The sequence below is a fragment of the Chiroxiphia lanceolata genome, chromosome 1, assembly GCF_009829145.1.
Source record: "Chiroxiphia lanceolata isolate bChiLan1 chromosome 1, bChiLan1.pri, whole genome shotgun sequence".
Classification (NCBI taxonomy): Eukaryota; Metazoa; Chordata; class Aves; order Passeriformes; family Pipridae; genus Chiroxiphia; species Chiroxiphia lanceolata.
In genome coordinates, this window is record NC_045637.1 from 90,049,373 (window position 1) to 90,074,931 (window position 25,559).

The 25,559-nt window shown below is 42.0% G+C and overlaps 1 protein-coding gene across 1 annotated transcript in view; it reads right to left on the reverse strand.

Annotated features, from left to right (window-relative positions):
• NEDD9 (neural precursor cell expressed, developmentally down-regulated 9) overlaps positions 1–24,894 on the reverse strand; it is a 39,270-nt gene extending 14,376 nt beyond the window's left edge. Inside the window, exons 1-2 of the mRNA XM_032704932.1 lie at positions 24,829–24,894; positions 8,342–8,782 (exon numbers count right to left, since the gene is read on the reverse strand). Coding sequence (XP_032560823.1) covers positions 8,342–8,782; positions 24,829–24,861 — 474 coding nt within the window. The 5' untranslated portion in view covers positions 24,862–24,894. The remainder of the gene's footprint in view (positions 1–8,341; positions 8,783–24,828) is intronic.
• Between the last annotated feature and the right edge of the window lie 665 nt (positions 24,895–25,559).

Genomic DNA, 25,559 nt, shown 5'->3' on the forward strand with positions numbered 1-25,559 from the left:
TTTTGAGGTGGTATTATTTCAACAAGATTTATACCAGCTTTGGGTTGTGAGTCTTAAAGATGTTGAGCAGAAGCTGTGAAACAAATTTAAAATAAAAAGTGTGAAATCACAAGCTGGCCTTGATTCAAACCCTCAACTGCTGGTGAAAATGGTATAGCCCACTGCTTTGCAACTAGCCTAATCCTGATTTTTTTAACTTCTAGTGCGACCTCTTCCATTAACCAGCACACAAAAGCAGGGTCATTACACTGTTTTGCAGTTTTGTAGTTTTCCTAAAACTGAAGTGCAGGTTTATTGTCTTTCCAAACAATTTTTTTTACAAATATGTGCAGTTACATAAATAGCCTATGCTCTGACTAGTATAAAGTGACAGGGATGTATTAAGTGTGGTGGAATGGTACTGACTTGCATTAACTGCAGCTTTGAATGACAGTGTTGAATTTTTGCTTACTGGAGTTCACGATTGCAAATTAATGCAGATAGAAAGGTCTCTTTCTCTCTCCAGACCTTACCTGAATGAGCAGTACAAAGCACAAAAAAGCTCAACAATTTTGTCACTGGCAAGATTGTACTTGGGGGGTTTTTTTTCTTTATTTTATGATATTTTCGTGACCTGATCCTGCTCTTTCTCACATCAACTCTGGGGCTTTCTGCCAGTTGTGTTATGAACAACATTTCTGCTTGCTTCAGTGGAACAGGTTTGGTGCTGGCTGGCCTTGAATTGCAAGGCTGAGTGGGAAGGGGTATTTCCTAGCTTCTGGTAAGAGTCATTCTTGCTTACAAAATGTGATTAAAGAGAGTCAAACCAACACTTCTGAGAGCGTCCCATTTTTTCCAGAGGAAAGGAAGAGAAAAAGAGAAATAAGCAAAACATACTCAGTACTATTAAATTATCAGCATTTTTAAGAGGAGTGTGAAAGAGGATAGTTGTTCAACGCTCTTGCTAAGAGTTTTACCAGTGCCATCCCCATGACAATTACTCATTTTCAAACAGACAGCGACATCATCATTTTTGCGTGCATTGGCCAACAGGGCTAAAGAGCTGATGCATTACAGGACTAGTGACAGAACAGGCACACACTCAAAAATAATGTCTATGGATGGACCTTATGGAGAAAGAAACCCCTCAAATTACTGAGTGATAAGTTTTAGTGGAGAAATATGTGTATCTGCTAAAGCACTCTCTGGAAACCTGCGATTAAATCTGAGCTGCAGTTTTGATTAATGAAAAGCATGTGGCAAAACTCAGCACCTCAGCATTTGGGTATCTTGCCCATGATAAAAAAGCAGCATTTTGCTTTGTCCATCCCAGTCTGTCTAGTCTTCCCATTATAAAAAGGTTGCCACATGAAGAACCATTTGGCTAACATGCATATGTTTTTTATGCTGGAAATACTCTGTCTCTTCTCAAAGACAGAAGCCAAAATTTAGGGCAAGTTTGGAGGAGGACAGGAAAGAAAGAAAAAGGATAAGAATATGAGGTGGTGGGACAGGTAGAGCAGAGAGTGTCTTGTTGTGAATGACATAAAATCCTAAAGGCTCACAAGCAATAAACCAGTTTGGTTCAGTCCAAACAACTAATTTTAATTCTTTTGAGGGGCTTCTTCTTATTTCTGTTATTTTTTTCCTCCTATATTGAATTGAAAGTTGAGGGAGGAAAGCTTCATTTGGGAATTGCTGTAATAGGGTATTTCCATGACTTCGTTCCCCTTCCTTTAAGACATTTCTCAGAACAGATCCTTCCCTGTCAACAATTTCAGTTTTTGTGAATCGGCATTTCCCAGGGGGCAAAAAAAATGGTTGAGATGAAGCACTGCCAAAGAGTTTCAATTCCACAAGAGTGTTCTTGGAGGTACACCTGGGTAGAAACAACGGAAGTGTCTCTAAATCATCTAGGTTGGGAACCATGTTGCTCTGAGAGAGGTAGGCAAATAAAACCCTCCATCAGGAAGCAGCTCAATTTAATTTGATTTGTAGAGGTTCTCTGGCTCACAAGTTATACTCTGGTTCCATTTTTGTATGGGTTTCTCTGGGCACATGTACAGACAAGTGCTCCTAGTAACCGGTGTTTAGATTAGCACTGCTTGCTGTGGCAAGTTTATGGAAGGTATAGACACCTTTTAAACAGATATAAACTCCACCATTAATTGTTTGTTGCATCTGTACAATAATTATATCAGACCTCAGTCATGACTGATTGTGCATATGAAAAAGTTGTGATGGTAAAACCCAATGGGAATATGTTATTGTCTTTTATGGATTAGGGATGGGTTGTCTTATAGAAGGTGCCTGTCTCCCTAGAACTTAAGTACATTAATTTCATTTTATTTCCATTCTAACAAATCTGTTTGGGGAGAAAGATTAATTTAGATTCAACCAAAAAAAAAAAAAGATGCAGTATTATCACTGCTATTTAAAAAAGAAAAATTGAAACATTTCATGCCAGACATGTGGAATGATGATATTCTGGTGCTAATTAGTCTTCCCCCAAATCAAAACATCTCCAAAATCATAGAATGCCTGCCAAGCCTTAGGTTTCACTACAACTGTGTTTTCTTACGGTCAGCAACCTGTCTTCATCTACTCATTTCCTATCTCCATAAACCACACTTCCTCCTTATGATTAGATTCACTTTCTGAATAATCAGTTTTCCACTTGTGTGGAATTTTTTTCTAAAATGATCTGCTGCTGTGCTTAGTTTTTAGTACCTAGAGGGAAATTTAGATTACCTGAATTTAGTGTCTGTTTCAGACACAGCCAAAGCTCCAGTTAGGTTTTGAACCACCAAGAAAAGAATCCATAAGCTTGCATTTTCCTGTTTATTATTTATTTCTTTTTCTTTTTTTTTTCTTTTTTTTTTTTATTAAAGGTTTGATCCTGTGCTTGTGCCTGTGCAGACAGATTTGTGTCCTGGGAGACCTCGGTTATTGGAGGAGATTACAGTACTGGCCTTTTTTGTGATACTCCAGGGGAAAAATGCATGCCTCTGGTCTACAAATAGAACTGATTAAAATGAGCCCTGCACTCAGGAAGAAACAGGGAGTAATGTTGAGCTCATATGTTTGCTCACCCTAATAAAATGCAGTTTTTTTCTTATAATACTTCTCTACAAATCACATCAGTGAATAACTACTGCTTACTCTGAGTTGTGGATTAGGGTTTCTTCACTCAGTTTCCATGAAGACTACTGAGAATAGATTAACTGCACTAAATTTTACAGTAAAATGTCTGTTCTATTACTGTCACATGGAAGATTACAAGTGAAACTCCTCAGTCTAAGAAAAAGGCTGTGTGCTGTTTTAACCACTGAGTTTGCATTTAATTTGAGAGATTTTCATCCTTTAGAGCACACTTTGTGAAACAGAGCACTGAGTGTTGAGGTATGTGGTACCATTCCTGCTGTACTCAGCAAACTTCCTGTGTGTTCAGCACTTCTTCCACTGAAGCGATATTTTGTTACAAGGGGCACAAATCCCCAAAATAGAATTTGTAATGTGAAAGCAGAAAAAAAGAAGGACTATATGATCACTGTTTGGGTAATTTATGTAAACCCTATCACAGGAAACTGTGGTACTTCAGACTTGAGGGTAAACGGGGACATTATTCTAACTTCAAATGAAAATACATTTTGCTGACAAACTGCAGAATACTACATATGCTCCAGTTCTTTTTGATAATAAAATATATCTGCCACACAACTCTTTACTGTGCTTAATGTATGTCTCTCCTTACCTCACAAATATGAAAACAGGCAAGAAAAAAACCAGATAATAATGTAAAGGCAGGCTTATTTCTGTAACAAATATTACATGCAACCATTTGTTTCTTCCCAGCTAAGACAGTAGTTATTTAATTGGAAGGAAAAACGTCATAATGGGGCTAACTGGCTCCTGCTACCGAAGCCTGTGCTGGAACTGTCGGGGTGGTGCTGCTTGTGGTGTGGTGTTTCCACTTTCTAGTTCAGTCAATCAACATGACTCTATAATATAAAAATAAAGACCAGGGAAAAAGGTCTGTTCCCTTAGCCATGGTTTACCCAAGCCTCCTGCTGAAGGCAGTGACCTCTTGAAAAAGGCAGAGTTAGCAGGATGGCGGGGTGTGAAACCCTTCATCTGTCAAGGACATATTTATACTTGGAAATAGGCCAGGGATGAAGTTCCTCTCTTATTCTGCTCTATCCACTTTTAGAAGGTGGGTAACTCTTAAGTGTTTCCTGAACTGCAGAGTTCTAGTTCAAACAGATCAACAAACAAAAAAGCTGGTATGTTCCAAGACATTAATCTCCATTTGCCTGAGTTAGTCTGTGCCCCGTGGGAGCTGTTGTTCAGGGCTGGTAACTCTTGCAGTGCAGCCTCTTCCCTGGTCAAACAGCTGTGGTACATAAGCTTAAATCTGTTTTGTGCAGAGTTCTCTCAATCAGCAGTTCTCCTGAGAGCTACTGGTTCCTACAGAAAGCTTTCAGAATTTGCAAAACTGTTTTCCAACAAGAAAATAATTCCCTTAAATTTTTTGGGCAATACTATTTTCAGGATGGGAGGGACAGCACAACAGACCAGCCAGGGGAAACACTGAACCAGATAAAGAGTGTTTAAATGATGCTGGCGACTTTTTTCATGTGTAGCTTTCCCCAGTTTAAAGCTTAGGTGTGAACTAATGATTAATCACAGATGCAAGACTTTGACAGCACCTTTCCCAGAGGATGTTCTTAAAGTAATCTGTACAGAATGAGTTCCCTCATAATTAACCCACATATTTCACAGATGAGGTGCAGAAACACTACTAAAACCCACGCAGAACTCTGCAGCAAGGATAAAATCCAGGTTTCCTGAATGTCTCAAGGTTCCTTCTCTTTGCTGGCTGTAGCAAAAGAGAGTAAGTTTCAAGGCAGAGCACACAGGGAGGGAATAAATTCTAAGATACAGCTTTCACATCTTTATGCTCCTCAGACGCTCTCCACACTTAGGGGTGTAACCGTTTTGTGACTAAACTTGCAGCACCTCTATAAAAGCTTGGGGCTAACCAAGGCTAATTTTAAACTGTCCCTCGTTATCTCTGCCATTGGGAGGGTGAGTTTTAGAAGGTGCTATTTTATTTGATAGAGGGAGCCAATACAGCTCTGTTGTCAACAACCAGCTTGGTCAGAATCAATTAATCATTGTAATTACCTACCTCAGGACTTCTTTTTTACTCGCTTTGCCTTTCTGGCTAACAAGATGCGTTACCTCAGCGCAGCTTAATAACATGCCTACTGTTGATTTACTGCTGCTTGAGGCTAGACAATTCCTGCCTGACTATTGTTCCTAAGCCTTGCCTGCAAAACCTGTATGGCAGCCAAGCCACACGTCTGCACAAAGAAAACAGGCAGACGTGTGCAGAAATGGATAGGATAGAAACTGCTGCTGGTCCCACTTAAGAGTGGTGTCTAAAGGACATGGTCGTCTTCTCTAGCTACTGCTATGGGAAGGGAGAAGGCTTCCATATAGGAAGTGCTCATAGCAAAACTATTCAAAGTCCTTAAAACTGCCAAAACACACAGCTTGCTGACCAGCTGATTCCGCTGATGGAAGGAGGCAAAGTGGTTCATTTAAGCCTTTGGAGCAGGTGTCACAAGTCCGAGAAAAGAGATTAATTATCTTTGGAAGACAAAGCAAAGATTCCCCAAATTAAATCTTCAAGATGTCCAGCTTTCCTTAATATTAAGGATTGTTTTTACTGATCCCTAGAGGAGGAGGAGTTGGAGGACAGACTGCTTCCTCAGACAAAGAACACAAGTGCTAAAGTGCTTCGCTTTAATTAGGCTTTTCTTTCACAAACCCATTAGCAGAGAGTTGCAGCTTTAGCATTAAATAGCACTTTAGCAAGGTTAGGATAACAAAGAACGGAGCATGTTTTACCTCAGAATCCACCCTTACTAATAACCCTACAGTTCTCTCTTGTCTACCATGGTTTCAAACCCAGTGGGTTCTATTTAGTGTAGAACTAAGCAATTCCAAAGCACTAGAGATATGTCTACCTCTGATCAAAGCAGAACACTGCCGTGTCTGCCGCTAATAAACAGTGAATACTGAGACCAAGGGCTCTTAGGCTAAATAAATTTAAGTCATGATTAAAGCAAGTAGCAAATATTAGCTAGTGCTAAGCAGGTTGATATCTACTTTGATGAGGGTAAAATGCTTTATAAATGTATGTGTTTAGTTATTCTACACTTAGCACTGTAGCCATTTCTTTTTATGCAGCAGAGCTGGCCTGTCATAGGTTGAAGGGAATTAAATGAAAACAAGTTATAAGGCAGACAAATAATCTTAGTTTTCTACAGAAGATGACTTGAATTCAGAAAAATGCATATTCAAGGTTGATGAAAAAATTTCTAGGCAGAAACTTGGAGAAAACAGGTGCTTCACTGCTTCTGATTTTTGCATCTCAACAAGAAGTTTGCACTTAAACTAAAACAGAGTTTTCAGTTTCTCAGTGTTTCGAGGGTTTTAACGCAGTCCTAGCAGCAACCACGTTTATGCAGAATGTCCTGTTAGTTTCAGTGGAGCTGGAGGGAGAAGAGATTTCACATACAGCTGGAAAATTCTTTCTGTGCAGTGTACAAACTCATACGTATTATGCTAAGCAAACTACCCTAACACTCATTTAGGCAGGTCGGGCCCTAAAACTATTCCAAGCTTGGGTTTTTCAACAGACCTCAGTGTAGCTCCACAGTACCATGAAGCTCCTGTGGCCCAAGATGGATAGCTGAGGTTGTAAAACATTCAGTGCTGTAAAATGTTTCTTACAGACATACACTAAAATGTGATCTCTTCTCTGCTGTCCCATTAATACATATTTACCAGGTGCTCAGTGACTATCTTAGAGGGTATCTAAATGCTACTGTGGAGAGGTAAACAATACTGCCTCTGAAAAACATTTCACTATATCTAGTCTACAGGGAAAGGAGAAAAGGAGAAAAAATATGTGAGACTTGTCAAGAAAACCCACATAATTGCTCCAACAAAGGTCCTATCTCTGCCTGTGCAGCAACTGCAATTTTCTCATTTTATCTTCCTGCACAGCCTAGAAAGCATAATTGTGGAAAAGCTGAGCAAGCAAACCTCTTTATAAATTGACTTGGAATAGTTTCACAGATCTTTTTCTCTTGCTCAGAAGGAAAAAAAATCCATTTAGTCTTATCAGGGAAAATGAAATTATAACAAGGAAATAAAAGCATTAGAAGATGTCTTCCAAAGGCCTGATATGAAAAAGGCTGAGTTGCGGAAGAGGTGGGGGAAAAACATGAAACAGACTGTCTTGCCAATCTGAATTAGGAGATCAAAGTTTAAACCAGACAAGAACTTCCTGACAAGAGACATCATCTGCTCCTGTAACCTTGATATAAATGCTATGCCTTAAACTCTAAAGGTAAGAAGGATGCTAATAGCTAATAGCTGAAGCTGTTGAAGCGGGAATGGAGGGAATGGAAGAACTTCTTGTTGGCTTTGTAATAAGGGGTCTGGAAGACCAGGAGAATCTCCTTCATTCCTTGGGTATCTTAATCTTTTTCCCCCAGTGCGACTGTGCACTGTGTGTACCAGGGTACCTGGCAAGTATCTTATTAAGGTAAAATGAGGGAGTGGCAGGAGATGGGGAGAGTCTAAGAAGGACAGTAGGAATAAGGGGGAACCCTCTTAATGCAGTGCTGCTCACTGGGGCCTTGGGAGTTGTCAATTGCTTCAGTAATGGCTGCATCATGGAGCTCTTGCAGCTCCCACGTTCAATCAAGAAATTTAGCTGTAGGTAAATGTAAATGCACTCTTACAAGGTTTAGGTTCAGTATTCAAACATCCCTCCTTACCATCATCCTCTTGTTCCCTCACAAGTATGGCTCTTGTCAATCACGTATTCCTCTTTATAGTTTAGACCCACTGGGACTTCTCCAGCAACACTATATAATTTTTAATTAAACAAAAATTACTTGGGCAGATGATGTAACCGTTCATTAATATGTGGGAGAGTTAATCTTGCTACAGGAGCGCTTTTGAACATATAATGCAAGAGTGCCATAGGCCAGATGTGCCTCAACCTGGGAGGCTGTGAGATCACATACTCCCCCTCACCTTTAGCAGCAGCTCCAAAATGCTCTACTGTGTATCTCCCTTGCAAATTAAGCCGCTTAGTTTAATTACAAATAATTAAAGTTACTGCTATAACTTCATATAGTATTTTTATATATATATATATTTTGTTTGTTTTTTTTTTTAATCAGTCCACAGGCTGGCACTAGGCATTAACAACTTCATTGGTGGGCAGCACAAGAGAGCTGCTTTGGAGCTGTGAAGTTAAAGCAAATGCACTCACCTTGTTAGTCAGAGCTGGACCATCAGCACACCTCTGCATGGAGGGTGGCACCTGGTAAATATCTTGTCCCACTAGACCATGACCAGTGGGTATTTGGTAAATTCCCTGATTCTGATGGGAAGGTGGCACTTGGTAGACAGGGTCCCGTGCTACAGCATGTGAGCTTGGCACTTGGTAGATCTTTTGCTGGTTGAAAGATTGATTCATCAATCCTGAGCTGGGCATATCCTGGCCAGACAGACTGTCCTGTACCACTGGACCTATCAGGAGTTTCACACGGTTGCCTGGGACGATGCCTTGCCGGCCGTGTAAGGAGCAGAGCCACCATCCTTCAAGACCTTTGGTGTTCTGTTCTATCACCGTCAAAATGTCTCCTTTGCGGAAGGCCAACTCTTCTGCACATTCGGGGACGTTATCGTACAGGGCTCTTGCCATCAGATTCTGTGGAGAAAGAAGGGCAAGAACAGCAAATGAAAAAACAAGCTAGAATTTTTCTAAATTTTCAAGCACATTCTAGGTGACATGAAAAAAGAACAGAATTTGAAAAAGAAGTGCGCGGGAAATCATAATAACATGGAAAATAATGAAGCAGAGGATTTTTCTGTCCTAGTAGTAACAGCGGGTCAGATGGAATCTCTTTATTTGGCCTGGACAGACAGGCAGTCAGGAGAGTTCTGCACTTAGCATTGAGGTGCTCTTCTTGTGAATGAGGGCTTGTCCCTTAATCTCTTGACATTGATTTCCATATAAATGTTCTCTGTGTACTACTTCAGCTAACTAGCTGCTATTTAAAATAAAACTTGAACAAGACTCTCAGGGACATAATCCAGAGCAGTTTTTCCTAAACATTTTTACATTTGCGGGGTCCCAAAAGACTTTCCATGGGAGTGCAGATCCCATTAAGGTAAAGACAGTGAGCTGGCTTTTCTTAGCTGACACCTGCAGGCTCCTTAAAGTCAGGGATCTGTAGACCACCTTGTGAGAAAAACTGTCCTAAAATACAAACTGACAAAATGTCACAGGTTTTGAACTACAATGCTTGTGTTTGCACATGGCTTTGTGCCTTCTCACTCTTTCTGTTGAACTTCCTTGGTGGTGCAGTACAGCACAGCATCAGCTTAATAGGCAAAGAGCTTCCTCCCCCCACTGCCTCAAAACCACCACCACCACTAAAAAATCCCTCCAAAACAACCTCAAAGGACATAGTTGCTCTGAGTCCCACTTTCTGTAGAAAGATCTTGAAGACAACATTATTTAAAAAAAATAATGTGCCCAGTTACCCCAAGTGTTGTGGCTGTGCTACCAGCAGTACCCCTGCTAAGAAGTTTTAAGCCAACTCTGAGTTGATGGAAGATTGTGGTCTGTGATGTGTTACTGATGTGTTACTAAGAATAATAAGCACCACCTTCTATCACAGATGGAACCAGCTCCCTTTCCTCTTCTTTTGCAGGCCTGAATGGCACATCTAGTTCTGAGTAACTGGCCAAGGTATTCAACGGAAAGTAGGCAGGCTGTCTGTATTAACATTCTTGGACTCCTCAAAAAGGCCATGAACATTTAATTTTTTGGCTCTGGTGATATTTCCAAACGTGTTGGAAACAACTGCTTCATGACTGCCTGATTTTCAGTGAAGGCATTCAGCAGAGATGGTTATAAACTAATCACATGCACTTGAAAAAATATAGAGCCCTGAATTTGTAGCGCTCAAGCTGAAATACTTGGATGCAGCACACAAACTGAAATAGTACTAATCCACCAAAAAGGATATACAGCTGTCTTAAACATTTATCTTCCCTTTGTTAAAGGGATAGTGTCGAGTACAGTTTAGTGTTTTTATCTGTCATATTTATCCTCTTCCTTGGATATAACAGAACTTTTTTTTATCCCTCACTTGTTATATCCTTCCCTATTGACACACACTTATGTTTTCCCATCATCTCTGTGCTTCATCAAGACAGCAGACTTCCATTTGACCTCGCTCAGTCAGGAGGCTGTATGCAGGGCTGACTAGTGGATGGAAAAATGGTAAGCTCAGATGTCACATAAAAGGTAGGCGGACATGCTTTTTCCAAGACATTTAGTGTTGAAATGGGGTGCATGAGATCAGTTTCCTCTTCTCTAAATGGAGGATCAGCTTTCAAATGTATGAGAAGCACTGGCTTTGCCTTTCATCAGCGTCATTAATGAGGTCAGTATAAATTAAGCTTTGGCTTGGAAAAGGAGGATTGCCATTTCGAACTCCCCTGTAAACAGCAGGACTGAGGCCCACCATTCTCTCTGATGTACGTCTACTCAGCTCATCAGTAACAAAGCACTAAGAAACAAGAATATAGATAAAGGAGAGAGCGATTTTTGTCCATGCCTTGGCAGGACTGTAAGACTATTATTTAAGCATGGTCAAAACCAGCAGTCTCTTCTTGAACACTACATCTGTGCTCTTGCTGTGTTGACCTGGCTGCTTAGCTGAGTCCTCGGAGCTCATAAAGCAAAAGCCCCTGCCTAGTATGAATATTCAAGTTAATCTCTTATCTTTCTACATTTTTTCTAGCATGTCTTTCACAGGCAAAATCTACTAACGTGACTAGCTGAGCCTGTCCAACCGACAAAATATTTAAAGAAGGCTTTCACAGAGGAGTTCTTTAAAGGAGGAAGATTATGGCTAGATTGGGGAGGCCCAAACCAAGCAGGTTAAATCAAAGATAAATGCATATTCTTCTACACTTTGGTGATTAAAGGTATTTGAAAAGCTTGATTAGCTTTTACAGCAAAGCAATTCTCAGAACAAAGCTGGAATGGTGGTAGAATTAGAGCAGATAAAAGTTCCCATGTGAATTTTTCCCAGTTGCTCATTATCTCTGTCCCAGTGACCTTCTCACCACCTGGCACGCAGCATGTTAATACTTTCTGGATGTGCTTCAAGAACTTCTTTGCTGCAAACAGCTTCAGATTCTCATTGTCAGTGTCAACTCAGGCACCAGTATGTGAATCATACTAATTGGTTGCTACTTGTTTCACAGCAATTTCCCCAAGGCCTTTTAAATAGCCCAGAGCCATGCCACCAGCACCAGTCACTGATGGAGCAGTGAACCAGGCAAAATATTCCACCAAATAAGGACTAGGACCAGAAACACTAAGCCTGTTGCTTGGTGCCAGCAGCAAAGGCACTGATCCTGCTAAGCAAATCTGTGTTTTGGGCATTTCCCTGACTTCATTCTTCCTTCACAGGATTGCTTAACATGAGCTTCAGAAACAGTGTCACAGTCACTTTCACTACTCAGCAGAGTCAGCCTGGAGAAAAATGAAACTGTCACCACAGAAGGCCATCAGGAAAGCTTTTCAAAACCACAGAGGTACCTTTAACCTGCTGTGGTGATCAAAACTGTAGTCTTTACTTTTCCGCACACGGAAAGAGCTTCTGATCGAAGATATCTCTCAACATTTGTGGGCTTTATCTCAACTGATTGGACAAATTTGATTATTTTTTTGATTCTGTGGGCATCATAGCTAATATCTCAATAGTCCCTTTCCTTGTTCTCATCAGCTCAGAGAATGGGGAGCATTATATGGAATTAATTCGCTTTGCTCTGAAGACGTATGGATATCTGTCGCTCATCTGTCTGTGAAACAGGCATCAAATAAGCACTAAGATCTGATATGAGAAGGCACATCAGTGACCTTTTTGTGTAAGTGCTAAAAAAACCTTGGCCATTTCCTAAACAAATTGGCGATAGAGAAAGGGCAATGAGAAAATTGTCCTGGAACTTGTTTTCACAACTGGCAAGTAGCACAGAAGTCCCTTTGTGTTTCTAATACAGCAAGAAAAAAGGAGGGCAACAGATTGAGAACTACATATTCAAGTTCTGTAATGGTAGGGAGAAATGATCTGATGTTATATAGGGGAAAAAATTTTGGTTTGTCATAGAAATGAGCTGTACTTCATAAAATGAACATAATGGCAGCTACCACCTTCTTTTAATAAGATTAAGGATGGAAGTCTCTGTTGCCCCCCTTTGGTTCAGTTAAAGTAACTGCATGATAGGTCTTTTCCAGCCTGGTTGATTCTGTGAGAGATGCAGTGGTGCCCTCAAAATCCAAAAGTACTTGTGGTCTCTATGCAGCTCCATTCTCCTGAGCCCCCTGTGTTATAGCAGCCATGCTTCAATTAAGGAGCACTTCTGTATAACTAATGGTTGACTGGAAAGATTCCATTCAGCTTTTCTATCCTCAAGCCTAGCTAGCAATACTTGGGATGTCTGGAAGTTGAAGCTACGGTCAGGCCCCTACTGTGTTAATACTCTGTTACAGGCAAAACATTCGTTCTCAAGAGGCTTGAATTCCTCTTAACCTTGGACACATGAGTGCAGCAGAAGGCATCTTATGTAAAATCACTGAAAAATGGAAGTTCTTCAGTCTTCTGTTAAACAAAGTGCTATCTCAGTTGTCAGCAGGTCAAAGTGAAAGGGAGCCTGATCCCAATGACTACTGCCCCGGGGATTTTAGCTGGAACATGCCCCAGGAAAAGGCTCAGTTGACTTTGCTGATGCCTTGTGTCAGAAACTCTGTCTAAAAGAACTGAAACTGAAATGGATACTCTCTAGATTAAATGCAGATTACAGTGCCTGTGGTCCCAACTTTCTACCTTGGTTGAGACAAAAGTAAAGCTTTCAAGCTCTCTCTAGGTAAAGTGAGCCTGGGATTTGAAACTTCTGAGTTTTCCTTTAGTGTCAATTGCAAGTCCATTAGATAAACCCTGGAAAGGTGCAATTTGTATTCTCTGCACACCTTAGATTTTTCCTTCTTTTGCATCCAGGGTGGGTGCCCTAGAGAAACCTGACTGAGAGCAAAAGATGCTGCTCCGAAAACTGTCAGCTGCTCTACTTGCAGAACCCAAATTAAAAAAAAAGACTCTGTACACTATTTTTCTTCTCAGACATTGAAAGAATTACATGCCAAATTCAGATGCATAAATGAGGCCTGTTCTAGAACGGCCAAAGGTGTCTACTCTCTCCTTAGCCTACTGCAATTGATGGTTAACATGTCTGCAGCTCGATAAAGACATATGAAAATACTTTGAAGAACATGATCTGTTTTGGTTGGCCTTCTCTGCAGCGAAGGGAACTGACAGAATTCTGTAATGTGCAGTTTGGAGGATGAAGAGGTTGTTTGCTGATGAGGCAGAGTGGCAGAAGAGGGAAGAGGCAAGAGTTAAAGAGAGTGGTGGAAACATCTACTATTTCTGTTAGAGTAAACACATCCAGTGACGTGGGTAACAAGAGTGTGTGAGGTGCCCACAGCCACGGAAGCAAACACAGGAATAATAAATTACATGCTATGAGATTAAATACAATGGACTCTTTAAGGGTTGAGTGTTGCGGTGCCAAGCTCTTAGCGCAGGGCTGCCGACTTGACTCCTCAGCCAGCTCCACAATGAATGAATGCTCAAGGAAAAGGTTCAACCAACCGTAAGCTCAAAGAATTTCTGTCACATCCCTGAGAGGTGCAATATGAGGATACTGATCCCTGCTCTGTGCTTGGCTGATGAGGTGTATTGTTTTGTTCCGCTTTATCTTGCTTTTAAATATTGCTTCCTATGTGTAGAGTTTATGTGCAAACAAAACTAGGAAAAGTGCCTGTGCTCTTCACTGAAAAAGGGTGGGACCCCTTTTTTCTATTACTGGACAAACTGTTTCTTAAAATGACAAACAGCTTCTCCTCTATGTTTAGCCAGCTTGGGAGTAGGAAGGGAGGAACAAAGGAAGGAAAGGTGAGGGTGACACTCCCCAAAGGAGTGTCTGTGAACAAATCAGTAGCTTAATTTTTCATTGGGTCACTTTTAATTATCCATCACATAATATTTTTGATATAGATTCACATCTTTTAGGTTTCTTTAAAATGAATCACTGCCACTCCAAAGTACACTTAAGCATTTACATACACTTGTACGGCTGCAGTAAGCCCAACAGTAATGATTTGCCTGAGACTAAAGAACCGATCTGAAAACCCACCAAGAGTGAGTTTTATTGTGAGAGAAATGGTTTGACTACAAGCAGTACTGGTAGAAGAGAGGGAAGTTTGTGCTTCTCTTGCCTTCTGACACAAGTGCTTCAGTGTAAGAGCCATTGTACAGTTTAACTTCGGTGCTTTTCAGCTCTCATCTCTTTTTCTATTTCTCACTGTCACTGCCCCTGAATAAAGAATTTATTGTGCTGTGTTGGCAAGGAAAGCAGCTATTGAAGCACAGTAGGTAACAGGTCTATCTATAACAAGCAACTTATCATGAAGGCTACTTAATAGAAGTTGACAGAGGTCACTGAACAAGATATTCAGCTTTGAAAAACATCTTTTGCTGGTCTCCTGAAAGCTGGAAGAAGACAGTGTGAACAGCAAAGGCAATATCTGGTGCACACAAAGCTGCACTGGCATGTTTTTAGACATGTCCTTGTGGGCAGTGACGTGGGGCATGGACTACGAAATGGCACTGCTTGGCCATAACAGCCCCTCATACACGTGTAGACCTTGAACAACTCATCACCAGCAACAAGCTGTGTGCAGATACTTGCTTTTTATCTCAAGTTGATAGCTAGCAGAGAAGGCAGGAAGTGCTACCACAGCATGTATGAAAGAGCCTGCTGCACTAGCAGGGCGTCACAGTGACTGCAGCTTCAGAGGGAGCACTCTGAGAGGCCCTTAGCCTGTGCCTGGCTCTGGGAACTCTTTGGCTCACTGCTAATGGCAAAATAAGGAGCCTGGTCGCAAACGCTCAGCACAAAAATGTTTCAGTTTGCTCCTCAGGTAAAGTTCCACTTTTCAGGCACTCTCTTGCTTTCTTCCACCAAAAACCCCAAGTTTTGATTCAGTGAAGACATTTCTCTGGTCAAGCGTTGCGATGCCAAATAATTACAGTTCTGGGTGGAAACTAAAGCAGTTTTCCATGCACAGATTTGGAAGGCTAGCTTTACAGCTAATGAGAGACCTATGAGCTAACAGCCTGAGCAGAGCCCTAAAGGAGGACAGGTCTTCATCCACCCTAAGTATCCTTGCATCCTGTACATCTGTCAGTCATGCTAAAGCACACCATGCTGCATGGAGGCTGTGATGTGGAAAACCTTGAGTTTGGAGGGCAGAAAGAGTCTTATTTCAGTGTTCCACTGAGCTGTCCCAGCCTGCCTGTCTGGCCTGAGGAGCCTGAATTTCAGAGTTTGTTCTGGCTGGGGTTTCTTTGGTAGTGAGACAAGTTACACAGAAAGTAAAAGATGAAAAATGGGAATATCCCCTCCTTAATGGATCACACTTGGGTAGGCCAAAGTAGGCACTATGGCTGTCACGCTCTGGAATATTCACTGCCAGTTTCTGCAGGCACAATACTCCACCAAGCAAGGGGGGCAGGCAGGCAGCGAGTGGACCAGCAAGGGCCCAGGCACTTCACACTCCTGCTCAAGATGCTGATGTGGTCCACTGATTCACCCAAATCTGGGATTCAAATGTGACGTAAATGTGAGAGACTGAAGGCTCTGTGGTCTGAAAACACTTTTCGTTTCATAGCTGCTCCATTTTAAGTAAATAGGAGATATTTTTGCACCATTTTTTTGGTAGGCAGTTGGCAAAGTAGTTTGCAAAATGGAGGCACAGCAGTGAACCTGCAACTTCAGAGGGAATCCAAATGCATGACTCTGAAAGAAGGAATTAGGAGGATAGAAGAGGTGTGGGAGGGGAAGTAAGAAAGGAAAAATGTGAAAATGAAAGTTAGAGCTAAGATCCTAACTGAAGCTTTAGCCTGTGAGAATAAAATACTTAATTATTCTGCACTGTGTGTATCCGCTTATTGCCATGAATGAAGTTTCAAAATGGACAACTGAGTTGAAAAAGGAAGTTTTCTGCTTCTGTATCTATTAAGAACAGCAAAATGACAATTTCTACCTTAGCTAGAAGGAAAATAAGCTAGGCTTTCTTTGTTTATTCACATGATATTCTTTTGTCACTTGATTTGAGTTTTGGGTTTTGGCTTGTCCGGTTTTATTGTAGTTAGAGAGGATGCAAGGTATTGCAAAGGTAATCACAGAAATATAATATCATAGATGTTAAATAAGGAGTTCATTTACCCCTTCTGTTTCTGATGTGGTGAAGGCTGGATGTGTTGTACCACAAAAGCTCCGAGGTGCTTGGTGAGTACGCAGGAGGAGTTTAAGAGGAGTGACAACTCCCATAGCAACCCTGTGTTTGGCGTCTGTGCAGTGAGACACAATGGGTCACAGCTACGCAGGAAAAGGGCATATCTGAGGTAACGCTCCTTCGTTCAGCCATGGGGAACACTCCTGAGATTAATGCACACAGCTTGTGCTGTCAGACCACCCACCCTGTTTGGGGCTATCGCCAAAGTCCCGTAGGGTTTGCGACAGTAACATTTACAGTGAAGCAGAGCACTGATCTACTGATGACATATCCTGATCTTACTCTCCTGACCTCTGAGTTCCTGAAGTTTACAGGAGTGCTGAAATACCATTTTCTTTATTCTTTCTGGGAACACAAACCACATCCCCTGACTTACCTTCAAGACCTATTAATATTTTGGGAAATTCCACCACACCTAACTCACTAAGTTTTCTGTATATGTTTCATCCCTGTAACCAGTTTCCTTTCCCCCCACCCAAGGAAGGGTGTGATCTAGTTCCATGACTTTAAAAGGCCTTTTCAAATCTGTCTGAAGGCTGTGTGCCTTTTGTGACATCAACAGGGAGGGGGAAAAAAAAAAAAAAATCAAGCATGCAAACAATAGCCTTAGAGCAAATATGATCTCACTGTGATTAAACCACAGTACATCAAAATCAAAAGGCAGATGGAAAACCTAACCTCTTTCCCTCAGGCAGGCAATTAAAAACTTAATGAGAGGAGATCGGATGTTAAATGCTTAAGAATTGAAGAAGCAGAGTGGGGGGAGAAGGACAGAAAGAAAGAATTCCAAAACGTGTGTTTTGAGTTCTCCATTTTCCATTTTCTGGCATTTGTGAGCAGTCTTCTCCCAGACAAAGCTTCCTCCAAAAACAACCACACCCTCTTTCCAAATTTAACCCTTCCTGTGCGGCTCTGGGGAAACAATTACAACAATTACAATTTGTCAAGAAACCATAGCTGGGTAGACATAGGCCCTCAGTATTGTCACCAACTTACTTATCTGATGTCTTCAGCTTTGAAAAATATGACTTTTTTTAAATTATTTTTTTTAAATCTAGAACTTAGATGAACTGGGACATGCTCTTCTTCCCCCAAGTCTCTCAAAAGATATTCTGATAGTAGGGAAAGTCACTCTTCTCTAGTCAATTTAGTATCACCATCTAGGATACTACACAGCAACTACAACTTGAGCTGACCTGGGACTTCAGCTTACTAAAGAAAAACAAGCTTGGGAACTCCTATTTCCAGGCTCCTACCAGCCCTCAGCAGGCTGGTGGGAAGAAAAGATAGCATGTTGCCAGTGAATCAGGCTTCCAGGAGAGCCAAGCCTGGCTGGCAGATGATGCTTGCCAGGTCCGTCAGAGCCATTTCCATTCTACAGGGTGGCAGCCAAAAGTCAACAAGCCTCCCAGAACAGCTCAATTTTGGCAAGCTGACATTTTCTGGGTAAGCGTACCCCCGGAAAAGGGAGATGGTGAGTTCATTTTAACCACCTATAGTTACTTTGCTTAGTCTCAGGCTGAAACACAACTTTAACTGCATTCCTGATCACTTGAGACTGGTTTGTGCAGCTTCTGGGTTGCAAACAAGATAAAGCAGTATAAACAGAGAGAGAACACAAAAGAAGGTATCTGCTTGTAAACTAGGTCGTTCTATAGCAGTAAAAATTGGTTTATTACCTTAACCATTTTAACTGGATGTAAAGTCCACAGGATAAGGGCATTCATGACCCTACCTACTGTAAGCTGTTTAAACAGTCAACGTGCTTCTAGTTTTGTACTTAACCCTTTGGATCAAAAATTTCCTTAGAGAATCATTGAATTTTCATAGTCTGTATCTTCCTCTCATTGTCTGCAACTAAGCACAACATTCATTGGAAGAACTGAGATTTACTTCTAGGATCTTTCAGCATATTCTAAGATTTGTTCTCACCAAATGATTCACAGTATTGCTAATGCTAAAATTTTCAACCTTGCTGTCAATAAGACCTGCTTAAGAAGGGGCTTCTGATGTGCTGATTGCACTCCTGTAGAGTAAACCCATTCTTAATACTCTTCCTTTTCCAGGCAGGCTAATCCACTCTGACTGTGAATAAAGTGTTTTTAAAACAAACACAAAAATCAAAAGGCGAGAATTTGCTTCATCCCTATCGAGGAAAAAAAAATATACAATTTTTTCATGCTAGGCACTTGTGTTTCTAGGACTGCAAACTATAACTTTAGCAGTCCTGTTTCATGTCAAATGGAAGCTACATCCAAATCTGCTGTGGAAAAATGAACTCCTTAAAATTAAGACAGTTTCCACTACTGCAATGTCTAGACCAAAAGGCAAAAGAAAATGGTCACTTGCCAAGAGCAGCCTACAATAATCAGACAGTAATATGCAAAGGCCGCACTCTGAGCTGCTATAAAGTGACCCAGCTTCACTGATGCTGAAAGCTGCAGCCATTTACAGGCAGGAGAACCTCTAAATGCAGCTTTACTCAGCAGTAGCCTGACCAAATAAATATTGCTAAATACATGCCATAAATATTCTTTTTGTAGTACAGTCCCAGATGACTGCCTGATCAAGCCTACTGAAGCCTTGGCATAAAGAATTTTTCAGAGGACTGTTCTAACACATAAATGTCCACTGCTTTCATGGATGCTAAGAATACATGTATTACACAAAGAAGCATCTTGAAAAGTGATTTGCGCATTTACGATTCCAAATGTCACTGAATGTGGGCTCATACAGAGATGTGTGGACTTTCATGTCCTAAGAAGTTCAGCTACTTGTCTCCATCAAGTGCAGCCAGAAATGGGAGCAGTAGAAGATAAGGGTTCTCCACAAGTGTTGCAGCTAAGGCCGAGACTTGTGTGTGCTCCTCTTAAGTGCTTATGTCATTTCAAAAATGGAATTAAACTCTAGATCTTGAGACACAGGTGAGTTCCTAAATGCTGATGGTATGAATGGGATTTAAGTACTTAAATGTCTGTGATAAGCTAGTCCAAATAAAAGAAGCAAAATTAAACTGACTTTCCTTAGGCCCTTAAGTGACCTAAGCCCATCTATTGTATGCCGAAGGCATTCCCATGCCCCTAACATCTTTGATAACAGCAATATGACAAGTAGGAAGTTCTATGCTCCTGGTTTTCTCCTTTTTGGTATGCAGAGAGATACAAGGCTGTTTGCTGTTTCCAGATACTGAGAGAACATCCTCTTCTCCTGTACTTCTGTGCAAGACCAGGACCTCATGCTTGGCTGAGGACTGCCATGAATGCAAGCTCTTTGCAGGAAGACAAGTAGGCTTCTTGCCTCCTGCTGTTTCTAAAGTTGGCCATAGCAGTCAGTAGGTACACCCACTCTAGTTTTGGTCCATGGAAGCATGATTCATGAGAATGGCCCCTCACTTTCACTCGGGTCACTAGACGCACCTGGTCTTGCTGCAAGGACTCTGGTATTTATAATGGAGCACAGGCAGTTCAATAATATAAATGTCTCCCAAGACACCCCACATAGGATTTCAATGTTCACTGATCAGATATCAATGCGAGTATAATCTTTTCTAACCCCACTTGTTGCTGTGCTTGAGCCTGTAAGATTCCAAAGACGAGTCTGCATGTGGGAACTCTGCTCCAACATTTAACTGTGCTCCAACACTTAACGAGTTCACAATAATGCTGCATAAGACTTCTCCAAAGTCTACCATATATTCTGCAAAATAGTGGTTATTGACTTAGAAAGGCTACAGAACTCTCCTGAAAAGTGCTTTCATTTTATCTTTGCAGAAGATGTTTCCATGAAGTCTTACTACTAGGCACTTCTCCTGCGCTCTATGTGGCAGGTCCCCCTTTTGACAGTATGGCACCGTTTGGAATTAGCAGTGTTGAATAAAGAAACCTCAAGGCCAAGTAAGAGTCTAATATGGCTGCAACCTCTAGCAGGACCTTAAAAGTATGAGTAAACCCCCCCAGATAAGTATCTAATGCCTCTTGTACTATTTAGAGTCAAACTGAATTGGAACTATCAAAGAAATAAGGAAGACTGTTCATCTGATAGTTCTGTTTCCCCATTCAATACTAGGAACTACTGGACAGAGACAGATTAGGCTACCAGCTTCTCGATTAAATAGATTTAAAGCTACATTACTCAAGAACAGTTGGTAGCATAAAAACACAGAAGTCTAGAAATCATGCAAAAAACTTCCATGCTGTTAGGTCTGATGCTTTATGATGGCATTTACTTCCTCTAAACCAAGTCTTATAACATCCCTAAACCTCAGTACCTCCATCTGTACAACAGAATTAACAGCACTTTGCTATCCTACAAGACTTTGAGAGGGCAAATGAATACTGCTGTGGGAGTTTCTCAAATACCCTGAGGTATTGAGGCACTTACCTCTATTGAGTATACAAATACATAAATCTACAGGGGGGTATGGGGGATGGGAGGGGAGGGAGGGGCACACAGAGGCCATAGGGGGGAAGAATGGGAATCTGAAAATGACAGTGGCCATCCAAGCTTTGTGAAGGAGACAGTTCTTCTGCTACATCTCACTAGTGCTGATGCTCATTTAGGCCTGAGCCTTCTAGACTCTGGCCACCTCACTTCGTACACACACAGATGAGAGAAAAATCGTGAAGCTTTCATTGCAAGAGAGACAGCACAAGCTTGGACAGTTTTTCCCCTTGTTGGTTTGTTCCTCTCATACTACATATTACAAGGTTTTTACAGTTCCTATTTACTTCTAAGTTTGATTGTCTCCCTGTGATTGATGAGATACTGAAAAAAATGAAAACTAACAGGAGTGAAGAATAAACAAAGCAGAAAGGATTTGGTTAATAAAGTACAGACAGTTCTTCTTCCCTTTACATGGTCCAACACTCAAAGTCTTTCATTGCCAGGGTTACAAGCAGCTTTTCACAAGCATTTCTGGTTGGGAATATTGTATTTCTTCCCAGGGACACTATTTTGTTTGTCTTGGCGTGTAGACATTGTAATCAAGTCTATATATTACAGGACTGTGCCTTAGCACAAATGGCAGGCATTTCAAACCCTATTTAGTTTTCTTCCTTGCCCAACAAATTATCTAAAAATAGATAATCAAGACCTCATACTTTACATCTACGTCATTCCTTTTGGCTTAAATGAGGTAAGGAATGCAGCGTTTTTTCCTCTCCTCTTTCACTAACAGTTTGGATGTTTTAGTAAACAGATAAGTCCCCCTTTCTTCCTCCCCCCTCTTATTTTGTCTTGCTTATGAACAGCCAACAAGCTACAAAAGCCCTGTTATGATAATGTTTTCTTCCCTTTTCTTCTATTGCACTTTTATGGCCTGAAATAAGAGCATTGGAATTGTTGGCCAGATATATCCTCTCCAATTCATGTTCTTCTCTGATCATGATAACCCACTGGTATTTCTGTTCCTACAGAGTATATTATAGCTGTAACTGCTCCATCCTTGGAATCATAGTCTAGGTTTCATTTCAGAAAAGGATGACCCTACCTTCTGGATCACAGAATACTGGAATGGCATCCTGTGAGAACTTGATGGGATGCAGTTATGTGGTACATCGAGATTTAGCACAAAAGCAAGCTGCTGTCATTAAAGAACTGAGGTGTTGTCCTATTACAGCCACACCCCTACAGCAATTTGTTTCTCAAAGTACCTTTTAGACAATTAGTACTAAGACATGCTAACAAAACAACATAAATATTTGTTATGCTTAATCTTTCCTATCTATCCATAGCTTAGTTAGAATAACTTTTGTGTTCTCCAATATTTAACTAGTACATGAATGGTAGATTAGACCTAACCTGGGGTCAAATTTGTCTTTGCTTTAAACAGTCATGTCAGTTCTGAACTTGCTTAAATCCACGGGGATTTTCCCATGGCTTTCAGAGGATTCAGACTTGAGTATAAAGTTGGAAGAATGCGTAAAAAGTGAGATGGACTTTAGGTGAAGGAAAAGAGAGAGGGAACAAGTTTTGAAAATGTTTGAGTAAAAAACTGGTAGATTGAGTACCAGAAAGGATTTCTAGACCAGAAATGACCTCGGAATTAGTCACGCTGAAAGCAAAGCCATGACTGATGGAGAGACATATTCAGGGTCTCATCCATGAATCAGTTTCACTTCTGTCCTGCTGTTAATACTCTAAATTAAACTATAGTAAGAATTTCAATTATTTCATTAATTGAGGCCTTATGGACTATCACAATGAAAGTAAAGAATGACAGGTCCCAGTATAACACCAGAAGCAGTTAAAGAGAGCCGAATCTGCACCTGGATGCTAAGCCTCTGAAGTGATGGTATGTCTCCAGGCATCATACGTGCCATGAACACTCTCTGTTCCTTTATTTCATGTATACAACATAAAAAATAACACTTTTGTTTTCCTGTAGGAAGATAAAAGAAGGAAAATACCAGAAGAACAAATACTGAATGAGCAGGTATTTTCTTTATATGATACTCCAGGGATAAGAAATAGATCTAAGGATGTTTGTCACAGTTCAACAGTGTAAATAACTACTTCACATTTCCCAGGGAAAGTAAACACTCTAGTCTAAGGAGAAGGTTTTTCAGCCAAAACCCTCAGTCTTGTCTTCTTTTTTTTTTTTTTTAATGGCTGGTTCTTTCTGTGTCTGGCTTTCTCTAGACAATCACACACCCAAACCAAAATTCTCATTCCCACAAGACAGGGCAAAGGAAACATTACAGAGCAGGGAAGACTTCCCCCTTTTGAGCCACCTTATAGGTCCTTATTCTTGCAGTGCCCCTAGGCTACATAGGACACAAGATCTCCTTTGCAGTCGAGGAAGGACAGGCGGTGACTTGACAAGAAATCAGGACCATTATTTTGCTACTGTGATACAAAAGTTGCTTAGCCATGGGCAGCCTGAAAGCAGTTGGTGAGCTCTGGACTAACAGCAACAGTTCTCTTCTATCCTCAAGTGCCTGATGTAATGTGCTCAGAGTAACAGCTTCTCTAAGCAGGTATAAAGTCTACCTGAACTGATTAGAGGCAGAGTAGATAGGAGAAAAGAGATGAATTTGATCTCAGACTTCAGATCAGTCAGCTGATATACAATGAAAAAAAAACAACCCAGCCATCAGATCCAGATCAAATTTTCAAAGTTGTGGATTATCCTTATTGATATACATCTTATACAATTTCTTTTTTCCTTATTATTCTTAACCACTATGAGACAGAGAAACCATCAGCAGCTTTGAAAACTTAGTTCTGACCTTTCCCAAAGTTTGGGTATGAGAGATACAGAAAGCTTGGTCTGAACTAAGAGATTACAGAAAAACATGAAAATATATGCATATTTACAGAGATATCACTTGTACTTTTCACTCTGCCCAGGTTCAAAAGCCTTCTACAATGCTATAGCATCAGCACTCTTTTACACTACACTGCCTAAATTCACTAAGGAGATGGACTTCACTTCCAAAGAAACTTGGTCTCCAAGTAAGTATATAGCGTGCCATTTCCAAAATCACCTTTTTATTGACGCTGAAGTTATTTTTGGCAGGGGAAGGAAACTTTCCTTCCCTCCCCCTTTTTTTCCAATCATACAAGATTATGGTATGTCCGTACTGTAATCTAATGCCCTGTGGGCAATTCTGTACCTTGCCCAGACGTTTTTGAGTAATATTAAGATGAAAGCCTCCACATTTGTGTCTTTTGAAGACAAAAAACATCCAAAACCCAAAAAAAAAAGTCCCTTCCAAAAAAACCCCCAAAACCTAACCACCAACCACCTCTGGCAAAAGGTTGCTAAAAGCGATTATTTAATAAGTGGGGATAATGGGATCTAATAAGGAGGACAGGCTACAAACTTTTTTAAAAATATATGTGGGTTTTTTTCTCTCGCTTGTGAACCATCAAAGAGACAGCACCGTTATAAGGAAACATACACAAAGGGCTGGAAAGGGGGTAAATTACCTCACGGGGAGAAGCGTCGGTACCTGTCCCAAACCGCGTCTTGCCATCGCGCACCAACCTTCTGCGTTTCCCGCGATCCCGGGCTCGCGCCGTTATCCAGCGCCAGCGGGAGAGGCGGGGAGGGGATCCCCTTTCCCCCCCCTTACCAACACCCCACAGCACCCGGGGTCCCCTTTCGCTGCCCCCTCGTTCCCCGCAGGCACCTTCCTTGGGGCTCTGCGCCTGGGGACAGCGCAGGGGAAGGGATACCCGGCCGCCTCCCGCGCACACGGCTTGCCTTGAGAGGAGCCCCGAGCCTCCCGCCACTCGCCTCCTCTCCGGGCTGCGGCCCCTGCCAAGCCCCTGAGCCCACCCAAGAACGGCGCCCGGCGGCGGCGGCGGCTCACCTTGTACTTCATGGCTACGGCTCGCTCCACCATTCCAGCAGCAGCTACTCCGCGTCCCGCCGCATCCCCGCGGGCTGTGCCCGCCCCGCTCCCCGCCGCGCCGCCAGCCTGCCCGGCTCATTTGCATAGCGCCCTCCCCATTGGCCACGGCCCGGCGCGAGCGGCCCCGCCCCCGGCCCCGCCGGTCGGGAGAGGGGAGGAGGGAGACGGGGGAGGGACCGGGGTTCGGGACCGGGCTCGGCGGGTCCGGCCGCTTCCCAACTCCGTTGTCCAGAGAGAGACAGACCCCTCAGAGAGCGAACGCTGGCGGCCCTGCTCCCTGGGACCCGCGTCCGTGCCTTTTCAAAGATGCTCGCGTCGACTTTTTCCCAGAGGAAAAAGGACCTGTGGGTGTTGGTCGGCAGCCGGCGGAGCGTGAGCCGGCCGTGTGCCCAGGTGGCCAAGAAGGTCAATGGCATCCTGGCCTGCATCGGCAATAGCGTGGCCAGCAGGACTAGGGAAGTAATGTTCCCCCTGTATTGGTCACTGGTGAGGCCACACCTCACATCCTGTGCCCAGCTCTGGGCCCCTCACTACAACAAAGACATTGAGGTGCTGGAGCGGGTCCAGAGAAGGGCAACGGAGCTGATGAAGGGTCTGGAGCACAAGTCTGATGAGGAACAGCTGAGGGAGTTGGGGTTATTTAGTCTGGATAAGAGGAGGCTCAGTGGGAACCTTATTGCTCTCTGCAA